This window comes from Chlamydotis macqueenii, chromosome 13 (assembly GCF_036417535.1).
Source record: "Chlamydotis macqueenii isolate bChlMac1 chromosome 13, bChlMac1.mat, whole genome shotgun sequence".
Taxonomy (NCBI): Eukaryota; Metazoa; Chordata; class Aves; order Otidiformes; family Otididae; genus Chlamydotis; species Chlamydotis macqueenii.
Window position 1 is genome coordinate 17069556 of NC_141568.1, and position 19660 is coordinate 17089215.

At 37.1% G+C, this 19660-nt stretch overlaps 2 protein-coding genes across 4 annotated transcripts in view; both read right to left on the reverse strand.

Annotated features, from left to right (window-relative positions):
* Positions 1-19660, reverse strand: part of SLC6A2 (solute carrier family 6 member 2) — a 416570-nt gene that overhangs the window by 47504 nt on the left and 349406 nt on the right. The gene's annotated exons all lie outside the window — the stretch shown is intronic.
* The window catches only part of NFATC3 (nuclear factor of activated T cells 3), a 75364-nt gene that overhangs the window by 4365 nt on the left and 51339 nt on the right, over positions 1-19660 (reverse strand). The window contains exons 7-11 of one of the 3 annotated variants that reach the window (XR_015259991.1): positions 18736-18791; positions 17968-18094; positions 15956-17008; positions 11831-11916; positions 6998-7091 (exon numbers count right to left, since the gene is read on the reverse strand). Coding sequence is in view for 2 of the 3 variants with exons in the window: in XM_086757905.1 (XP_086614031.1) it covers positions 6990-7091; positions 15956-17008; positions 17968-18094; positions 18736-18791 (1338 nt within the window). In the remaining variant the exon portion in view is untranslated. Of the gene's footprint in view, positions 1-6989; positions 7092-11830; positions 11917-15955; positions 17009-17967; positions 18095-18735; positions 18792-19660 lie in introns of those variants that run through there. The other 2 variants (XM_086757905.1, XM_086757906.1) reach the window with 2 other exon arrangements.

Below are 19660 nucleotides of genomic sequence, written 5' to 3' on the forward strand. Positions count from 1 at the left end.
TCCCTATCTGTACTGGCAACATCGGAACAAACTGGTCTATGCTGTTGCAACATTGTGTAGTTCCCACAGGCAAAGGTGCTGAACTGAACAGCACGTAGCCATGTGGCATTGAATTTTCTGCAAATCACATTACACTGTGGATACAATAGCTGGTCACGTGGTGTTCTGTTTGCCAAAGTTCTGCATAATTCATTATATAGAGTAGTAAACTAAAGTTACAGGTTAGTTTGTGTGGTTTTGTTTTGTGTTTGTTTTTTAAAAATAATCATCAACTTGTTTATAAGAAGCTGGTTTATAGCTCCATGTCATACCTTTCATTTTGCTGTTGGAGAACATTTTTTCAGCAACATTTTTATCAAGCAGCCGATACAGATGTATCATGTCTATATGGATTTAAGTTAGAAACATATCAAGCAGCCAATACAGATGTATAGTGTTTATATGGATTTAAGTTAGAAACATGCACCATTTCTAAGGGAAACACAGTATCTCATCTTCTTTCAGATGGAAAATTCTAGTGGAGTAGCTTTACTTGCCACAGCGATTTTTTTATTTTTTTTTTATTTTTTATTTTTTTTTTAGGATTGCTAATTTTTAAATCCAAGCAGTGTGTGTGCTTTGTCGGTTTTTTTTTTTGTTTGCTTGTTTGTGGTGGGTTTTTTTTTTTGGGTTTTTGTTTTTTTTTTTTTTTTTTTAAAGTAATAACTAGATCTTTGTTCTGTCAGAGTGCTATGCAGGCCTAAATAAGAGGCCAGAATCCTTTTTCTGCTCTGTCTGGCAAAAGTTTGGGTGGTGTTTTTTTTCTTCTTTTTTGTTTTTTTTTTTTCACTTTTCCACAGACCATAGCCTCCTGACTAACATATCTTCCTATTTTATACTTTCCAAGAGTGCCCATTTCAGCTGTCTGGAAATCTGTAAGCAACAAATGGATGGGGGAAATCTTCAGACTCTGGAACGCTGTGTGTTGATTTAGATTATGTACAGATGATGGTAAAAATGCTCCAAAGAAAGTACAGCCTGCAGAAGCCAGCAGCTGAGATCAAAGCACTCAGACCTTTTGTGGTGCAATTGCCTGCCAGGCTTGAGACAACTGGGCAGGGCGGTATTGGGAGTGATGCGGTAACAGGCTAAGTGAGGCATGGGCCCAACACGCTTGTGATCACTGGAAGGGATGAACAGGGATAGTGGGATGTACCGATCTAGCATGCAGGCTAGCAGATGGAGGAATGGGTGTTTAAACTAGGAAAGTAGCTGTTTTAGAGAAGGCTGGTCTTTTAAAGCCTGAAAAAAAAAAAAACATTGTAAAAAACCAATATTCAATATTTACCAACATTAGGCAGCGTGGAAGTCCATTGGAACAGCTCACTGAAGAGATGTACAACTCAGCTTTCAGGCAGCAAAAATAGTGAGGTGCCTGCATCTATCTAAATTGGGAAGTATTTGGCTCTCTATGACGGACATCCTGTCTTTACCAGCATTATTGTAATTAACTTGTCTTTCTGACAGTGGAGTGGTATAAATTAGTTTTTAAATGTAAATCATGTAGTCAGTAAGAAGAGTTAAAATCCTGCACAGAAATGTACAAGACTGAAGGTGAAATCATATGGTGCTTTCCCTTTTGTATTAATTAGCGATGGAGAAAATAGTGTTAGTCTAAATACTAAAATCCAAATGTTAGTATCTGGTAGTGTGACACATTACCTTCTTCCACACAGGGTCAACCACAGAACATTTAGTGATCTGTGATAAAAACTGAAAACATAATTCATAAGCATAAACACAGGTTTTCTATAATGTTGTCTAGCAAAATCCAAGTTCTTAGGTGACAAATTGGGAGAGAAAGTAAAAGTCAACAGTCCTGAGAAAGGAGAGAGCTCAGGCTATACTGCTGATGCTTTGCAAGCCAAAGAAAACTTTTCTGTACTTTCAGACACACACTTTATATCCCACCTCTCTTATTTTTTTACTATGGGGTGCATGGGCTATGCTGTCCTATGAACATGGCTAGAAAGATTTCATATGCCCTTTTGCTTAACCTTAAAAGACATCCAGTTAGCAACCAGATACTGGGAAATGAAGATGTGTGGCTTTTTTAATACAAGCATTTATTGCATAAAATTTCCTTTCTTTCTTCAGCAAGTGTTTCTAGGGGAAGGTGCAGAGCTTGTTTGGGATTCAGTAATATGGATCTTGAGTATGTTGTTAAGGTTCTCTATGGTCTGTCTGCCAGGTTCATTTTATTGTGTAGTTTATATATCTGTTGCGTCTTTAACGAGAGCCAATCTCATGAGACTTAAAAGGGATGTGAACAGTTATGTGAGTAGGACCTTGACTCTACTATCTTTCTTTTCTTTTATTTTTATCCTCATATTAAATCACTGGCTGTTTGGTGCCAGGTGTTCTGACTGCTAATCCCATACCCTGGACCTCTAATGTCAAGAGATAAGGAACCAGAAATATTTTACATAATGAATAATTACAGAGGTCTAGTTAATATTTAGTGCTCATTTAGTATCCACTGACCACTTAAAATTGTTTTGGATGATCAGTGTCAATTGAGTGGATAACACAAAAACTGTTAACAAATATTTATGTGCTAACAATCCAGATTGCTAATCTTGAAATAATGACTGGGTCAGGTCAAGAGCGAGGGTGGCACACTACACTGTATAGAAATATGGCAGGTTCCTCCACTAGAAAAGTGATAACTGCATTTTGAAAACTTGTTTGTCAGATATGGCATGGATCAAAATGCAATACAGCTTCTAAAATTATTTTTTAAAATCAGGAATGATTTTAACAATCTTCCTATGTCTATTTAGTTGACCTCTTTGGCAGTCATCCCAGATTTCAGAACTTCAGCTGTTACTTTATTTGCAATAGTTTCACCTTTTTCTTCCCTAGTATTTATATATAGTGTAAGCTGGCTGGTAAATTTATATTAATAGTTAAAAATAGATTATGCAGAACAGAATTTAACACGGTGAGAAGAAAATTTGCTACATACAGATCAGACTGGACCCATCAATACTGGTGATACTGTAGTATTGTATTGCAAAGTTTTTTTTGTGGGTGTTTTTTGTTTGTTTTTCCCTCTCTGTGTTGCATTGAAAATCACCTGGAGGCTCAAGCCCCTATAACCTTTCAATATAATTAAGCAGCATACTAACCTTCACACCAACAGAACAGAGCAGAAGACAACTAGCTCTGACTTTTGCATCTGCTGTTAAGCTTGTAAAACAAGACCAACTACACACTCTGTTTTACTGGGTTGTTCCCATTGTTTTGATTTCACATAGTGTTTCGTTTGCTTTTTTAAGTCCCTACTGCCCGCACACGTGAAAGACAGCCAAGCCACTGAGATTGACAGAAAACTGGGCCACAGCTCCTTTTGGAGGCCTCTCCCCCCTCCTTCTATCTCTTAGGCTGAGGGCTTTGCCTTTTGGTTGCTGAAGACTTGCCCTGGGACAGCTGATAAAGTTAGTGCTCCAGCTGTTTGCTGCATGAACAGCGAGACTGTTCATGAAGATCTCTTAAAACTGTTGCAATTTGCAATCCAGAGTTTTAAGATAAACTAAAATTAGGTTGACCAGCTCAGCCATTTGTACAGTGAATGACACGTACAGCGAGGGGTAGTAATCTGATCAGCTGTTCCAATAGAGCTGTGTCCTGTGAGTAGTACTGACCAGCCTCTCAGGAGAAATTCTTACCTATAAAAAGTTATCCACGTTAGCTGATTTGAACAGAACAAAGCTCTTGTGTTACAAAGCATGGCAACATTGTGAAGCTGATGCGTTTAATAAGTTGTGGAGTGTTTTGGATAAACTGGAAAAAAAATTTATGAATTTAGAGTAACAAGCTCTTTAAAGAGGAACTGGTGCTTTGATACATTTATAAGACCTATGCTTTTTTCCCATTGTTTGTTTAATTAATTCTACAAAGTCACAATTTATTCTCTGTGTGAGACAATCCGTAATTTGTCAGTTAACTTGTATACCTGTACCACCTTACTGAATATTTTATGTTAGAATAAAAACACATTTATGTGTAGCATGATCTCCAAAATAGGTGTTTGCAGTTATAACATGAGAAGTAAAGGCTTTATCTTTGGTCATGCTAGTTGTCCTTAAGCAACACCCTACAAAACAACAACATGGATGCATCTAATTCTTTTGTGACATCAGGGAGAAGATGTAGGCACATCACAGATCTCTATAGCAGCATTTGTTCATTCTCTGCTGGTTTCCTAATTGTTCCTGGCTTTTAAAAAAGACCTTTAAAAAGACTACATTCACACTAATGAGCAAGTTCTCATAGAATTGTCCATTTTGAATTCAAGATGCCTTTAAATGAGAATAGTTCAGAGAGCTTGTAGCTGTATGTATGGAATTGGGGCAGGTGTTGTGTGTTTGGTGGTTTTTTTGTTTTTTTTTTTGTTTTTTTTTGTTTTTTTTTTTTCCTTCCCTTACTCTAATTTCCACTCCTTTAACTAACTGATTTTCTTTAATCACAAGGTCTTCCTGTAGAGGTTTCTAGACAGTTTTTGGTTTTTGCTACTCTGAATAGCTGAGCAGCAGTGTCACATTCACCAACTTCCAGTCCCCTGGCTCTAAATATGATTTAAGCAAGAAGTTATACATTACAGTTAACTGTTCAATTGTTGCTTACTCTTTCAGAAGTGTTGTCTGGCATGTTCTCTAGTTGAGATGAATTGTCACTGAATGTTTATCTTTTTGTTCTGAAAACTTTTTACTGACGATTCAACTTGAGACAGGTCCTGTCACATGTCCCTTTTTCAAAGGACTTTGGCATAAGAATCTCTAGTTCCTCAACTGTGAACTTCAATACAAAAAAACTTTACATTCATTTATCTAATTTTAACTGAATTCCCAATTTGTCACCTGTTAGCCAGGTTTCACATTTAACCTAATAATTTTCATGTTCTGTTTTCTCCATTTGGAAGTAGCTTGTAGTCTCTCTCACTACAGAGTAGTTGTACACTTAATCTGAAGCTTCATAAAGAGTTCACAAACTGCTTGCAACTATTTTACCCTTTTGACCACCTATTTTAAAAGTAAATTTTATTGTTTTCTTATAGTTCCCCTTTTGACATTTGTTACCGCCTGTAATGTTGAAACTGCTACAAAAGAAAGACTTTTAAATTTTTTTTTAAGCAGTTCCTGTACGCATCTTTGGACCAAATAAAGAGATGTTTCCCCTTACGGGTTCTTCTCATGACTTAGTGCTCCATGAAGCAGTCACCACGCTTACCCATGCTATAAAGGATGACTCACGTATTCCATTAGTGTATTTCCTGCCTTTGCAGATAGTCTGATCTCCTGCAGCACACTATAGTTAACAGTTGCTCTCCTATGCAGCACTGTAATTTAGAAGCTATACTCTTCCCAATTTAAACTTGTAAGTTAAATGTGTAAGCATTCTGTACTACTAGTTGATACAGTTAGCTTGTCTGATTTGACACTAAGCATTCGAAGTACAGAACGATCCTACTAACTCTCCTGTGTAAACATCTCTCTTGTATTAGTACCACACTGACTATCTATCCTATACCAAATACCCATTATTTATTTTTTTTTTAATGCCATGTTTCTCAGTTGTGTTTCTCAGATGCTAGCATTTGTGTGTAAGCATATTTCTCTCTGGGTCTGGTTTTCTGTTTGTGTGCCCTTTTTAAAAGGGACCTGTCAGTGTACATTTCCTAATTCCAAGTTTGCCGTTTGCCAGCCTGTGTGTCACTCTTTAGTTGAGGATACTGGTATTTGGGGTTATTTTATTATTAAATTGAGTTTTCATTTTTCAAGACCTCCTGCTCTTCAACAATTATTCTGTACCTACCAAACTAAGTTGCACAGGGTATAGTCTAGAACACAAACTTAGGCCATAACTGATATTTTACTAATTGATTTGCTGTTTCAAAATATAGGAATGCCAACTTAATGTACAGAGCCCGTTCCCTAGTTTTGCCACTCTGAATAGTAGCTACTTACCTTACTAACAGCATTTTCATATGTAAGGAAAGCAGAACTACGTCAGTTTTTTTTGAAAGATAGCAAAAGACCAACATCATGATTTATTTTAGCTTCATGAGCAAACTCAAGATCAGTCTACACACTGACTGTGTGATTTTTTTTTTTTTTTTTTTTGTTAAGGCTCTACACAGAGCTTGGTTACTTTACTGTTAACAATCTCAAATCTACTGTACACTTACAGGTATTCCCCTTTAAAAATTTATGGGGAAAGTGTGTTATATATGTGTGTGTATATAGACAAAAAAAAGGGGGACAATATAGTTCTTTAGCATTTCATGCATGTTTGTAATAAAGTGAAAAACACTTAATAAAAATGAATATAAATACAAGCCTGACCAATATACCATGTGTCAGTTTCCAGTATCACTACTACTTGAGAGCATCATAGTGTATAACTGTCGTCTTTATCTGTGAAATAAAAAAGCCAGAAGTGTCTTAAAATAAATCCAGACAGTCTTTCACAATTATAGTGCACGTTCAACTAGAAATCTATTTGCAAAATCTGTATTCCTAATACTTAGATTGGTAGTGCATGTGACTATATTCCATCTATTTAAATTGACATTGCTTCATCTTTTTAAAAAAGGAGAAGCATTCTAAATTTCTCATAGTTAACTGATCTGGCCACTCTACAACCTTGTCCATGTCTAGCTTAAGATTTTCATAGCCTCTTATGCTGTTTTACTAGGTCCTACAGCACTCAGGAAGTTCTGTGGCAGCTATATATACTTTTAAGTGGAGGTTTTCACTGAATGAGTGTACACCTGGTTCACAACTTCTCAGTTTACAACTATTTCAGAATACACAGGTGTCCAATTATAGCAATACTTAAGTATTACATCGTGCTTGCACTTGTAGATGTTAAGATTATTAAAACACTTTCCCCTTTCCTTTGTGCTCCAATTTCAAACATTGAAGCATTTCAGTAAGCAGACTCACCCTCTAGATTTTCCACATAGGAGTTGGACATGAGTGCTGAATGTTGAGTCCATTTCTCTGTTGAACCTGATGGCTGGTATTCCAGGTCAGAGATAAAACTGTCTGTGTCAGAGAAGAAGACAGACATAACTACTGACTGGACTAAACCAAGAAGTTACAGTTCACTCAACCAGGAAGTGACTTTCAGTTTTCTTTTAATAGCACTAACTTTAAATACTCAGTTTCATTCACAACTACTACATATGTTGACATAAGTAACTATTTATAAATTATCAGAGTGTCTACTCAAAACAGTATCACTTATCTTGTATATTTAGTTACTTTTCAGTTAGCAGCCAGAGCCATGAAGGTAATGGTTAATGTTTTTTGATGTCTACCTAGCTGTATCATCATACATTTCATGCTACATAAATTCCATTTTAGTATTTGTGTTAGTTTAGAATATTCCTCCTGTGACTTTCCAAATCTGCTTTACTTATTGTGGTCAAATCAAATGGCTTATGCCCCTTGACAGGACCTCCGCTGAACAAGGTAGGTGAAAGAGTACTAGGAAATGAAACCTTTATTTTTCCTATCCTTTAAACAAAGGAAACTGTTGCTGTAAACAGCTGTTAGCTTCCTCTTCACTTGTCAGACTGTCTGAACATTTTGCCCAAGGTACTGATCTGCAGCCAGGCCACACACAGTTTGAAGTCTCAAAAATGAAGTGTTATCTTGGTAGAGGGGGCTCTGTCAGACCAAGGCAATGTGAGAAACCAGGGAGGAAGTGGGGAACTGTATTTCACTGAACTGTCTCCTGGAGGAAAAATGAATGTAGAGGAGTGATTACTTCAACAAGTGCATGTTTGTTCAGTTGTGATTAGTGACTATGCAGAGCTTGCAACAGTATACTGGTTGGGTTTCTTTGTTTTGTTTTCTTTTAACCCTACCCAAGACAGAGGTGCAAGTTTAGTAAATTAGGCTTTAGTACAATTAACAAAACCACTCTGGAAACTGGCTTATTTGTGCCTTCGTGATAGAGCCACACATTTGCTTTGCCAGCATGATTTCTAAGCCGTGCCTAGGGGATGACTCCTGGGAGAACGGAAGAGTCTATTCTTAGTCCCTCCTGAAGTTCAAGCAATTCAAATTACTTTTCTTTAGGTGATTACTTATGCTTAATATTTTAAAGTGACATGTATTTAAACAGGAAGTGGAAAGCATTATCTGTGTTTCAATGAAAACGTTCACTGCTATTTTGAAGGAAAGGAGTAGATGAAGGACAAATTCCTATCAATAAAAGGAGATTAAGAAAGGAACATTTTTTCCTACCAATTATGGTAGAACCAGCAAGAAAGTGACATTTAAACAAAGATCTAATTAATCCAGGGAGAGGGGCAGAAAACTACCTTGGGATGAAACAAACTGACTTTTACAGTCAGTCCTCTTTAAAGCTTAGGCTTTCAAGGGAGCAGACAACAAAACACACTGACAAAAAGCCTCCAGAGAGAACAGTGGAGTTAATGAGGTCTTTTAAGTAACAGTGTCTGCACAGCTTATACAGTAAGGATTATCTGTCACTTTAGCAGAGAAATATGATTCTGATAATTTTACTAATTGATTTCATACATAGAGGGATTTTGGTGTTCTTTGTGTCCTAACAAAGCTGCTGACAGTACTGGATTTTTTCTTTATAAATTGCTGACAAACCATGTCATACATAGCACAGGTAACACGTCCCCTGCCAGCACCTTCTGGAATGAAGCATGCACTTGCCTCGGCCACACAATATTTGTTGTTTGTGAAATGTGGTAAATAAAGCAACAGCCCTTTGAAGTGTGTAATTAGCATAAGGATTTTGCTCAATGCAGACTTAAATAAGTTAGGTAGAACTTGAGGTTCCAGGTAAACATACATTAAAAATACTTTTCTACCTCATAATTTCAAAAACATCTGAGAAAGTTTTAACTTCAGTATTATATTCTTTGGGTACAGAACACATCTTAATATTGCTTAAGGAAATAAAAACCTATTAAATGTAAATAGAAATGAAGAAAACTGACATCCTATAGATCTATCTATTTAACTGATCAAAAAATTCATACTCTTATGAACTGGCTCTTTGTCTTGGCTCCTCTCAAGTAAAGAAAGGTTAAGAAAAACTTTAAAACCTCCATTATCTGCACCGGATTTGGGTCAAAGCAGTAAGTCAACTTAAAACTAGGGTTCTATTATGGATATAGGCAGACCAGAAAGCTACTGGAGTTATACCATTTGGTTTTCAGGATCTCCTCCTACAGGAGTCAAGCAGCTTCACTTTTTGCAGCACTATCTGATTAAATGTTTAGCCTGTGTATCCTTTACTACTACTGTACTGAAGAAGGATGTGCAGGCATTGGGACTTAAAACTAGGAGATATACTGGTTGTAGAAAAGTAGATCCCAAAAAATACTCTAAAATGCACGATTGTTTGCGGTGTCGTTAGAGTAAGTGGCACAGAGTGGGGTTTTTTAATATTCTTTGCAAAAAGAAGTTTGATATAATTGTATGGCAGATCACATCAACTGTCTAGGTTTGGTAGTATTGCTGCATCCACCTAGGAATGCATGTGCTCCAGAGGACTGACCAATGAATTGCTGTGTTTGCAGATGTAATGAGGATCAGTAAACATTTAAGAATATTGTGGACAGACTGTAGCACACGCTTCCTTGGATATAGGCCTTCTTTTGTCAACTCCAGAGAGAGTTTTATCAGCTGCATTCATGTTAAGAATCCATGCAGCTACATCACATTGGTTAGTACAGTGTATTTAGTCTGGTTTTGACTCCAGTGACCAGCAGGTAGTACAGTGTCAGCTTTCCATAAAAAAAAAAAAAAAAAAAAAAGCTGCTAGGTTATAATTAACCCTCAGTCTTCTCTGCTGTGGAGCAGCCAGCTGATCCTGTTCATTTGTGATCAAAACCAGTCATAGCTCCGGCAATGTTTGCAGTGGCAAACTATCAAGGACATGGTGGGTTGCCTTGCAAGTTACCATTTCAAGCCATAAGACAAGCTTACTTTTAGTGATTTCAGGTTCAATGCCAACTTTACTAGGAAGTACTTTGTTTTTTTTTTTAAATTAACCACTAAAATAAGGCTGTATCAAATGTTAGGACGAGTATAATTTTCCTGTGCACATTATGTTTATAGCTCTGCAGGCAGACTGAATGTGCCTGTAGCACGATCTCTGCAGGTTTTTGGTACAGTAACAAATATCTCTGTTCATATCATAGTTGTGACATCACAGTCTGCATTTAGATACCGTAGTGAAATTAACTCCTTTAAGTCCTATGTTTATCCCTTTCTCTCACACAAGAAGACGGATGAGCCTAACATAGTAAGTGTGAAGCGTGAACCTCAAAGCTAGAGGATGCATGCTGCGCAGCGGAAAGCAGTGCCAAAGTGCCTAAGCGTATTTCTGCCAGTGTCGCAAGGGCATGCCTAATTCCTTCCAGGTCTGCTACTATTGCGAGTGTCTGCACTGTGCCGTAGACATGCCACTTCCATTCAGCAAATAAGTTTCTAACCTCTTCTGATTCCTGAATGGGAGTCTTTTTGTGATGGTGCACCTAATTGAGCTTACTTTTGATTTAGTTTCTAGTAACTAGCCTTCTCAATAGATGCTTTGCTGGCATACATTTTATGAACACAGTGAGTGAATCCACTAGAAGATATGGTCATAGCATCCTTTAACTGTTGACAACCCCAGATGGATAAAAGTCTCTTCATCTTTCCTCACTGTTCCAATCTTTTCCTTTTCATCTACTGCTCAGTGTCTGGATCTTTCTCTGTTTCATTCATAACACTTACCCATTTCTAAAAGTAGATCCCCATTCTCTTCCGAGAAGGTAGTTCTGCCTTACCATCTTACTCAACCTAAGCATCTCACTGCAGGAGCCTGTAAGCTTATGAGAATAATTAGAATTGTAAACTGCTTTTTATTGCTATCTCCATATTGCTTGACAATATCTATTTAATATACAGAATACTAAGAAAGGAGGGATTTGAACAGAACCTTACTAACCAATTTAGGCCAGTATGATTTTCAGAATGCCTTTTATCAACAGGAATGATCTGAGAGTTCTGTGTACGATGTAGGCTACAGTTCTTGTCATACAAATCCACGTTGGGCATGCTGCAAGATGCAACATTTTCTGTGCTTAGGAGATAGTAAAAAAAACCAACACTTTGAGATGTACATCTTGAGAGCATCTCAAGTTTGAGTTGCACCAGTAAGAAGACAAGTTTGAGCTGTTCCCTTCCATACTAAGCTAGACTCTAGCACTCAGCAGTTTTTGTGTTTCTGTAGACCTTCAATAATCTGTTTGGCAGGATGCTGCCTTAATTAAGAATGACTTGTAAATGCAGGAGTTTTAAATATATAGAGAAATACAAAGTACAGTTACTCTCCAATACTTTATTAGTTACTACTGTGATTCTCTGGAAACTACCGTGATTCTCCAGAAGTTAAGCTGAAGCTACAGAAAAAAAGCTACCTGTAAAGACATACAGATTTTCTAGCAAAGAGAATTATCTCTGAGGTTCTCAGCAAGAGAATTTATCAACTAGACAGTTATCAAAGAACTATTAAAATGAATGGATGCAAATGGCTTAAAATTCTACATGGCATGTGTCTGACAAAGCAGACTTACTGTTTTGTGTACACAAAACAGTTAGAGGATTTCTAGTTATGATTTATAGTAAATCCACGTACTGGATTTTCTAATCTCCAGCTTTATGTAATGGAGATGCAATGAGTAACAAAATGTAAGAGGATTAGTAGAAGGTCGTTCTGTTTTGCTGAATATAGCCTAACATAATACCTTAAAAATGGTTAAATACCGTTGTACATGTTAGAAATTTCATCGCTGTAGAAAGCCATGAAATCCAAGGTAAGCTCATTCCTAAACTGTAAAACACAAGAGATTAAATTTTAGATCAACAGTATTAGAATAGATTTAAATCTAAAACTTGACAGTAGGATAGCTAAACTACCACTGTAGGAACACTTTTCAAAAACAGTGAGGGGGAAAAAAAAAAAAATCAAAAAGGCCTCATCATCTAACTAGACTGAGCCTAACTTTGACTAGCTTTTTTTTTTTCACGTGAGGAAGAAATGGGACACTTATCAATGAGTATACAACAGAACACAGTATGGATGATCTAGATGGGAAAGGACAGGAATGACCAACTGCTTGTTTCTTGCAATTTCAGCTGCCTTGTTTATACTTTTTTTGCAGCCCTAAATACTCCACTATCTATTGAGGGAAGTGCTAGCCAGGGGAGCTGGGCAGGGGGCAGACTTGCTGAAAGATGTTAAAGGAAAAAGAAGGCCCAACATCCTAGGGGTGGGGGGTGCGGAGAAGGAAAAGCAGAGGGGACAAATAAAGAGCAAGAATCTGCTTTTACGTAGTTCCAGTCCAAAAGTTTACCAGCTTGTGCAGATTGACTATTGCAAAGATCTATGCAGAAAAACAGTACCGTTTTCAGAACACCTCAGTAGTATCACACAATACAAATAACTTTGAAACTGTGTTATGTTTCAAATGTTTTCTGTAATATCATTTGAATCATCTAGGTGTCCTCAAGCATTTTGATCCCTTGTTTCTTCAAGTGAGTTAGGAAGTGTTCCCTGTAGGAAGAAAGGATGGGCAGAGAGGAAGCCAAACAAAAGTGCAAATTCAAGGTGGAGATTAGAAAATCCTAAAGACATCAGTCAGATCCTGGTGAAAAATAAGAAAACAAAGAGCCACACAAACTCTGGGGGGAAGTGTACTTTATGTAGGCACCCAGGTAGAGGATCTGCCTTTACGTTATGCCATCCTTTGTCACTCATAGTCTGGACAGAGCCCAGCTTGTTCTAACTGGTAAAGGGCAAAGGAATACAACAAAGTTTAAAAACATACCCTGTTCTGGTCATTGGTAAGCATATCTGACTTTGCAGAGACGCTATAAATGGTGACTCCAGATGTGTTACACCTTCCAGGAGATGCTGCATCAAGACTAATCCAGATGCTCTTGGCTTGAGCACTGATGGATGAAGCAGCTTTCTAGTTCTGAATTAAGCAGTGGATTTGGGGGTTTTTGGTGTGTTTTGAAGTAAAAGCCTGAATGTTGGCTGAAGAGGCAGTAAGATTTGCTTTTAGGAGCCTTGCTTAAAGGTATTTGTGTAACCACTATCCAGACTGCTGCTTCCATAGGTGGGGTGGGGTTTTTGGTTGGTTGTTTTGGTTGTTTTTTTTGTTTGTTTGTTTTTTTTTTTAAATAATCATACTCTGTCAAGCTAAACAACTTAGTATTTCCAGGACTATTTTGTCATGAGGTAGCACTTCCATACAACACTCAAATCTTTTTAGAATTTCTTAAAATAATTTATTTTCTTGGCAAAGAAAATATCTGCTATGCTAATTTTGAAATAGTGCATGTTACTGAAAAGAAATAAGATTATTTATGCTTTCAGGTTTTTTTGAGGTTTTTTTGTTTACTTTTTTAAAGACTACTGACTTAAATATTTAAGGTCAGTAATCCAGAAATGATTTATGAAATTTTCAGTTGGCTTTGCCTTAGTGTTTTATTTTGAGAGATTTATTTGCCTTAATTGGTAACCCTTAAAAACCTATTTTCCAACTAAATATAGCCTTCAGGTGTTTGATATATTAGCTGGGAGAACATTCTGTATCAACATTCATTTATGTATGCAATTACGTTTGGATTTTTTTTCTTTGAGTTTTATAACATTAATGTAGAATAACTTATTTGCTATTTGTATCTAGGTCTATTTGTATGGCAACTAAAATTCAATTATAGACAAAAGAAAAATGTTGAAATTATTTTTTTAAACCAGAGTAATACATTATAAAAAAAAGTGTTCCTGTCTAAACGTGTTTTTTAATTTAAAGCTGATTAAGCGGAGGAAGCATTTACTCATGTTGAGAGAATTGAGCAGCTTGTTTCTTGTCACTGTGCCCTTCAAGATTTTTGGAACAGCAGGTTTCAGGCTAGACATCTGATTTGTATTTGCAGATTGAAAATGAAAAAAAAAAAAACAAAAAACCAAAACCCAACTGCTGCAAGCAGTCATCAAATGGCAGCAATATTAAACTGAAATAATTTCTGTTCTTGCAAACGTATCCTTGCTGCCAAGTGCCAGTTTAGCATTGAAAACTGTGCTCAGTTTTCCATAGAGGAGTGTATAGTATAATCACCAGTTCTCCAGCCTTCTTTAATCTTCCACAGCAAGCATTATTTTAAAAAATAACTTAATAAAGCTGTAGTCATTTGACTCATTGATTACACTTCTTTTAAGCTATTAAAAAGTGGCCACACTTTAAGTGTGGCTCTTGCAGCTTTTCCTGTGATTCGCTGTATTTGTCAGCACAGAAACACCTCGGTCATTTCATTGTATTAAGCAATGGAAGTAGTTTCTAAAAGCAACTAGTATTTGTAATATAGGGGAAAAAATTGCTGTTCATTACTGTGCATTCATTTTAATTTCTGAACAGGTATAAACAAACTGCCAAGACGTTCATAAATTGTTCAACACTTCTGCTTATATTGTGAAAAGTTTAACTACATTATTTAATTATATTTTATTTATTTCTAGATCTTTTTTGTGGGTGTGGAGGGAAGAAGGATGAGAAAAAGGGGATTCTAACATAACACTTCTTGAAACATAGAATTCTTTCTCACTCCTCTAGTACCAGTTTGTTGTTGCATTCCGTTTCATAAAGCCTTGCTCTTCTACCCTCAGCAAGTCCTTCATAGAATCAGCCCCTTTCTTCCTCTCTAAATAAAATTGATTGATAAACAGTTTCTAAAAAGAGAGCTTTGTTTAACCAGGGTGGCCATTTAACTGTAAGCCCACCTATATTATCATTTTCTCTATTTTCTTCCTAGCATGCTGTGTCTTTAAAGGCATTTCTTACTAAATTTTTAAATTCTGACTGGAGGTAACAGTAGCAAAGCTCCATTTATGCAAGGAACTGGGACTGACATGGATATTCAACAGATGGCCTATGTTTAAGTCTTCATGCTACTGCTGATGCAATTAAGTAATTACTAGGGATGATTAAAAAACCAAAACACCACAATAGTTAAGGCTATTGTAGAAAAGAGATACTAACTAGTAAGATTCCCATCAGCCACACCAAACACCTTTTAAGGCCAAGCCTTCTGTTATTCCAGTCTTGTTAATAAGACCAGTTCTTTAAATTGCTTTGCATCTATGCCTCAAATAGCCTGACGTTTAGGATCTGATCTCTCTTTCTACTCACTTCATTGGGCAAGTTTTGTAAATTAAGACTCTCCAAGTATTTAAAAGTACAGAACTTTACAGTCTGGCCTGTAGCACTAAAAGGTCCTTGTTCTGTTTACGTTAAATAAGTGAATTTCTCAAAAAGGTAGCCAGTGTTAAGAAGAAAGCAAACAGCTACTGTGAGCAGAAGTGCCAAATGATGACAGCGTATCTACAGAATGTCTGTGAAGGGACTAAGACAGTGCCAAAATGCATGTGATTTATTTTCAGAAAAGTAGCTTGCCCTTCAAAACTGGGACAACTCCAAGAAGCAAGACTCCAAACTACATTTATGCAACTTAGATGTACTATGACTTTCACTGAAACATACCAGCAAGACAATCAGAAGAGGCTTCAATAAATTCCTTGTGTATAAGGTGTCAATGTGTAGGAGTTAATCCTTGAGCTCTATTTTATGACAAAACCAAGATCTATGGGGAAATTAGACTAAAGTACTTAAAATGTATAACTACAGATTTACAGCTGATATAATTAGTTTTAAACAAGTCATTGTTTTGTACACAAAATTACAACTCAATTTTGATGATACAAATGTACTTTTGTGAAGAGGAGTGTGTTCTAAACAAAACAAAGCAACCCTCCCACACCCACTCTGTAGTTTATATCCCAGTATTGAAATATTATATCCACTTACCATCATCTAGGGTGATGTCTTGTAGTCCTATGGTTTGAAAATTCAATTCTCGATCTTCAGGTTCTGGTTTAATGTTGATAGCTGCCCCATCTGATGAAAATGGAGATGAATCGCACACGGGGTGGCGTACTAGGGACGACGCTGCGTTAAGCCCTCCCAGTGCTGGACTGTGTGCTTGAGGGGAGTGCTGGCCCGAGTGACTCACAGCGGCTGGCGGGGGAGATGAGGCAGGTCCTGAGCTAGGAGACTGGTAAGGCAGCGGTTGTAGCTGGGGTGAAGAAGGTCCAGACAGCGGTGAATGGACCAAAGGGTGGGAAGTTGTTGGGGATGGGGATGAAGCGGATGCTGGATTTGTAGAATGGTATGGGACTTGCTGCAGCTGAGGAGAAGACTGCCCAAGGGACCGACTCATTGTAGAAGGGATGGAGCCCTGCCCAGCACTTGGGCAGTGGTATCCCATCGATGGCAGGTGAGAAGATGACTGTCCTGAATGAGCTGGGTGTGCTAGCGGGTGCCCTGCTGTACTTGATGTTGACACAGAACCTGGATTTGAAGAGTGAAACTGCATTGGTGGTAGAGCTTGGCAGCTAAGATTTATCAAATGAGGTACAGCTGTGTCTTGCTGAAAAGAAATAGCATCAAATCCTTGGCTGGAGGCAGAGTTCATGGGAAGACCAGACTGTCCATTGTATACATCGTTAGACTGCATAGGCTGGTAAGAAGGCCTCACAGGAGGTGCTGATGTTACCTGAAAAGACTGAACCACAGCAGCAGGCAAAACATGACACTCTTCACTTGGACTAAGGTTTCTACCTTGCATGTGTGGCAGGTGGGATACTGCTGAGGTCACCATTGCTGCGTATGGTGGTTGAACTGGACACACAAGGCTCCTGGGTGACGTAGACAGTAAATTGTCACGTGGATGCCCTTGCTCTGGTGAAGGCAATTGAGTTCGGATAGGATGCAGGCCCTGGACATTGCCTGGGTGAGGCAGAGCCAAAGATGGAACAGCAGACAAATCCACCTCGTCTCTGTGCTCTTGCTTCATTATAACTAGAAAAAGTAAAACACTGTATTACAATTCCTACCCATTTGTATCCCATGATAAATACACACTAATTGCTGTGTAACAGCCACAACAGCATTGTTAATGTCCTTGCTCTAATTTATCATCTTTTACACTGCTCTCATTTTCATAATTTAAATATGGATTTATCAAACAAAAATATAGTTTGTGTCCTGAAACTATCTTACAAGCTGATATTCTTAAGAATAGTTGAAAAATACTGCATAAATCTGATACCACAATTAATGTATACTTAGCGTACCAAATACCTAGGTAACATTGCTTAAAGTGGGTAATTTTAGAGCACAGGCGAGCAAAACCTACGTTAAATAGCATAAACTAATGGTAGTTGGCTTTGTCAGCATGCACACTAGCTTTAAGAAGTTTACATTAATATCCATACCCAAATTTAAAGACCACTTCAGACACCTGACTGCAAGTCCTTCAAAGAGTACTAAAGGGGTCTGGTGCCATCACTGGTACCTTGTGAATTCTGACTGCTCTAAATGGGTACAAATTTCTTAAAAGACAACAAAGTGGCAGGCAGAGGAGCAGGAATTGCATATCTAATGGTAACCGCTTCCTCGTGCTAAATGGAAGGGATTAAGATGTTTTAACTGCATGTACAATTAACACGTACAGTTTTTGCTTCTGGCTAAGTTACAAACTATTTTCTCTCAACATGCTGCAATGTGTCAGTGGGGGGGGGAATATTTTTTTTAAGTCTTCCTTGTATCTAAACCTGTTGAGGGATTTTTTTTTTGAGGAGGGATGGGGAGGGGTGGGTGGGTGAGCGGTGCATAACACAAAACCTGTTTTTCTTAAGTTGTGTTACAAATAATTCAAAGCTAGTCTTATCTACCTGTCAAAAGTATAAGACTGAATTATTTTCAAATGTCTACTCTGAAAAACAATATAAAATGCAACCTCTTTATTTTTTTAATACCTGGTGTATAGGTAAAACGTTGAGACTGACTTTTTTTCCTCTTGCCGTTGCAGAGATAAAACTGCACCTGAACTGCAGCTGTAATGGTTTTATTATGGTATGGAGGAACTTCAAGTATGATGTTTGCCTAGATGAAAGTTGAAACACAAAGTTGTACATATCAAATGCAAATGAAACTGCCATTAATTACAGAAAAAAAACTAAAACACTTATTGCAAAACTGAAGCAAACTGATGTTTTGAAATTGGTAGACTTCAAGTTTATGAATATGACATAGTAAAACAGTACTATAAGCAAACTTTTATTTGGAGACTTTTTTCTTTTTTTTTTTTTTTTTTTAAACACAAGTGTTCTAAAGGTAATATTTTAATGAGACACATCATCTGAAGGATGCTTTGTTTATCTGCCAGAGCATAAGAAGACTCTAGCAAATAATCACATTTTTGAATCATTCAGCTTTTAAGAAAAAAAAATAATGCACTAGAAATTATTTGTCACCTTAGCAAAATTATTTTCAGGTTTTTTTTTTTCAATTTTCAATTTCTTTTTTCATTGCTTTCACAACAAGCATACTATTTCCAGTTCCTTCAAAGCATCATCTTAATGGCTACTTTATAGTATTAAGTCAATTTAGAAGTCTCCAGTTGTCTGTCTGAATCAGCCAATGATCTACTTTACTAAATGAAGTCTAAATTTCAGAACGGTAAGATGTCTAGTTTCTCATTTTAAAAGAGAGAACTTTCTAAAGTAAGAAAAATTGTTTCTCACCCCTTGACACTTTTCCCTAATTATTTTCCCTTCTACCTCCCACTGAGGTCTTCCATCTGTTGAGAGAAATTTAAAATAATTCAAGCAAAAAGCATTATCTAACACACTTAAATACTTAATCTTAAAAATACTTTAAAACTTAATATAAAACTGCATTTATTTTCGTGAAATAGAGGCCATTCAACTGACAGAGATGCATTGTAAACACTACAGTATAGAGATGCTTTAGGAGTTTCAGCTCTGCAGATGTCCGTAAGCTGACTGTTGTGCAGAATCCTGCACTTTTAACAGACCCTGCTGATTACGTACAGTTAGAGTCAATTCCAAGGGAGGCAGTGTGTCCTGTAAGTGTACAGAGGGGTTTTTCCCCATTTATCTAAAGACATTTTTGAAAGGTAGTTAAATTACTACAAACAATTGTGACTCTTCCAACAAACATGCTGATGACTTACAGGTGAAGTCACCATGCAAGAGATAACAGATGCCATGTCTTCATGCACATACCCACAGGCTACACTCTTAAAACACACACCCTCCCTGAACTGAAGGACCCTGCGGTTCAAATACCAGGCAAGCTGTCTGTGTTGAGGGAAGTAAACCACCTTGGTGAACCCCTCTCTGCTCCAACCTAGCATAACCCATTATCCTTCATCTGACATTCAGTTCTCTCTGTTACTGGGGTTTGTACAGGTTATCAGGGAACCTGTTGTCTAGCACCAGTACTTCTTTAAAAGGCATTCAAGGTGTGTGTCAAAATACATTATTACCTAAAACCTCTGCTTATCTTGTATTTGCTAATGAAAAACACCCACTTCTTTTATGTAAATATTTAAGGAAATAATAAGATGCAGAAGAATTGGACTTGTTTGCAAACTTTTATTTGTAATTATTGACTTTTGCTACTATTTTCCTGAAAGTTCAAATC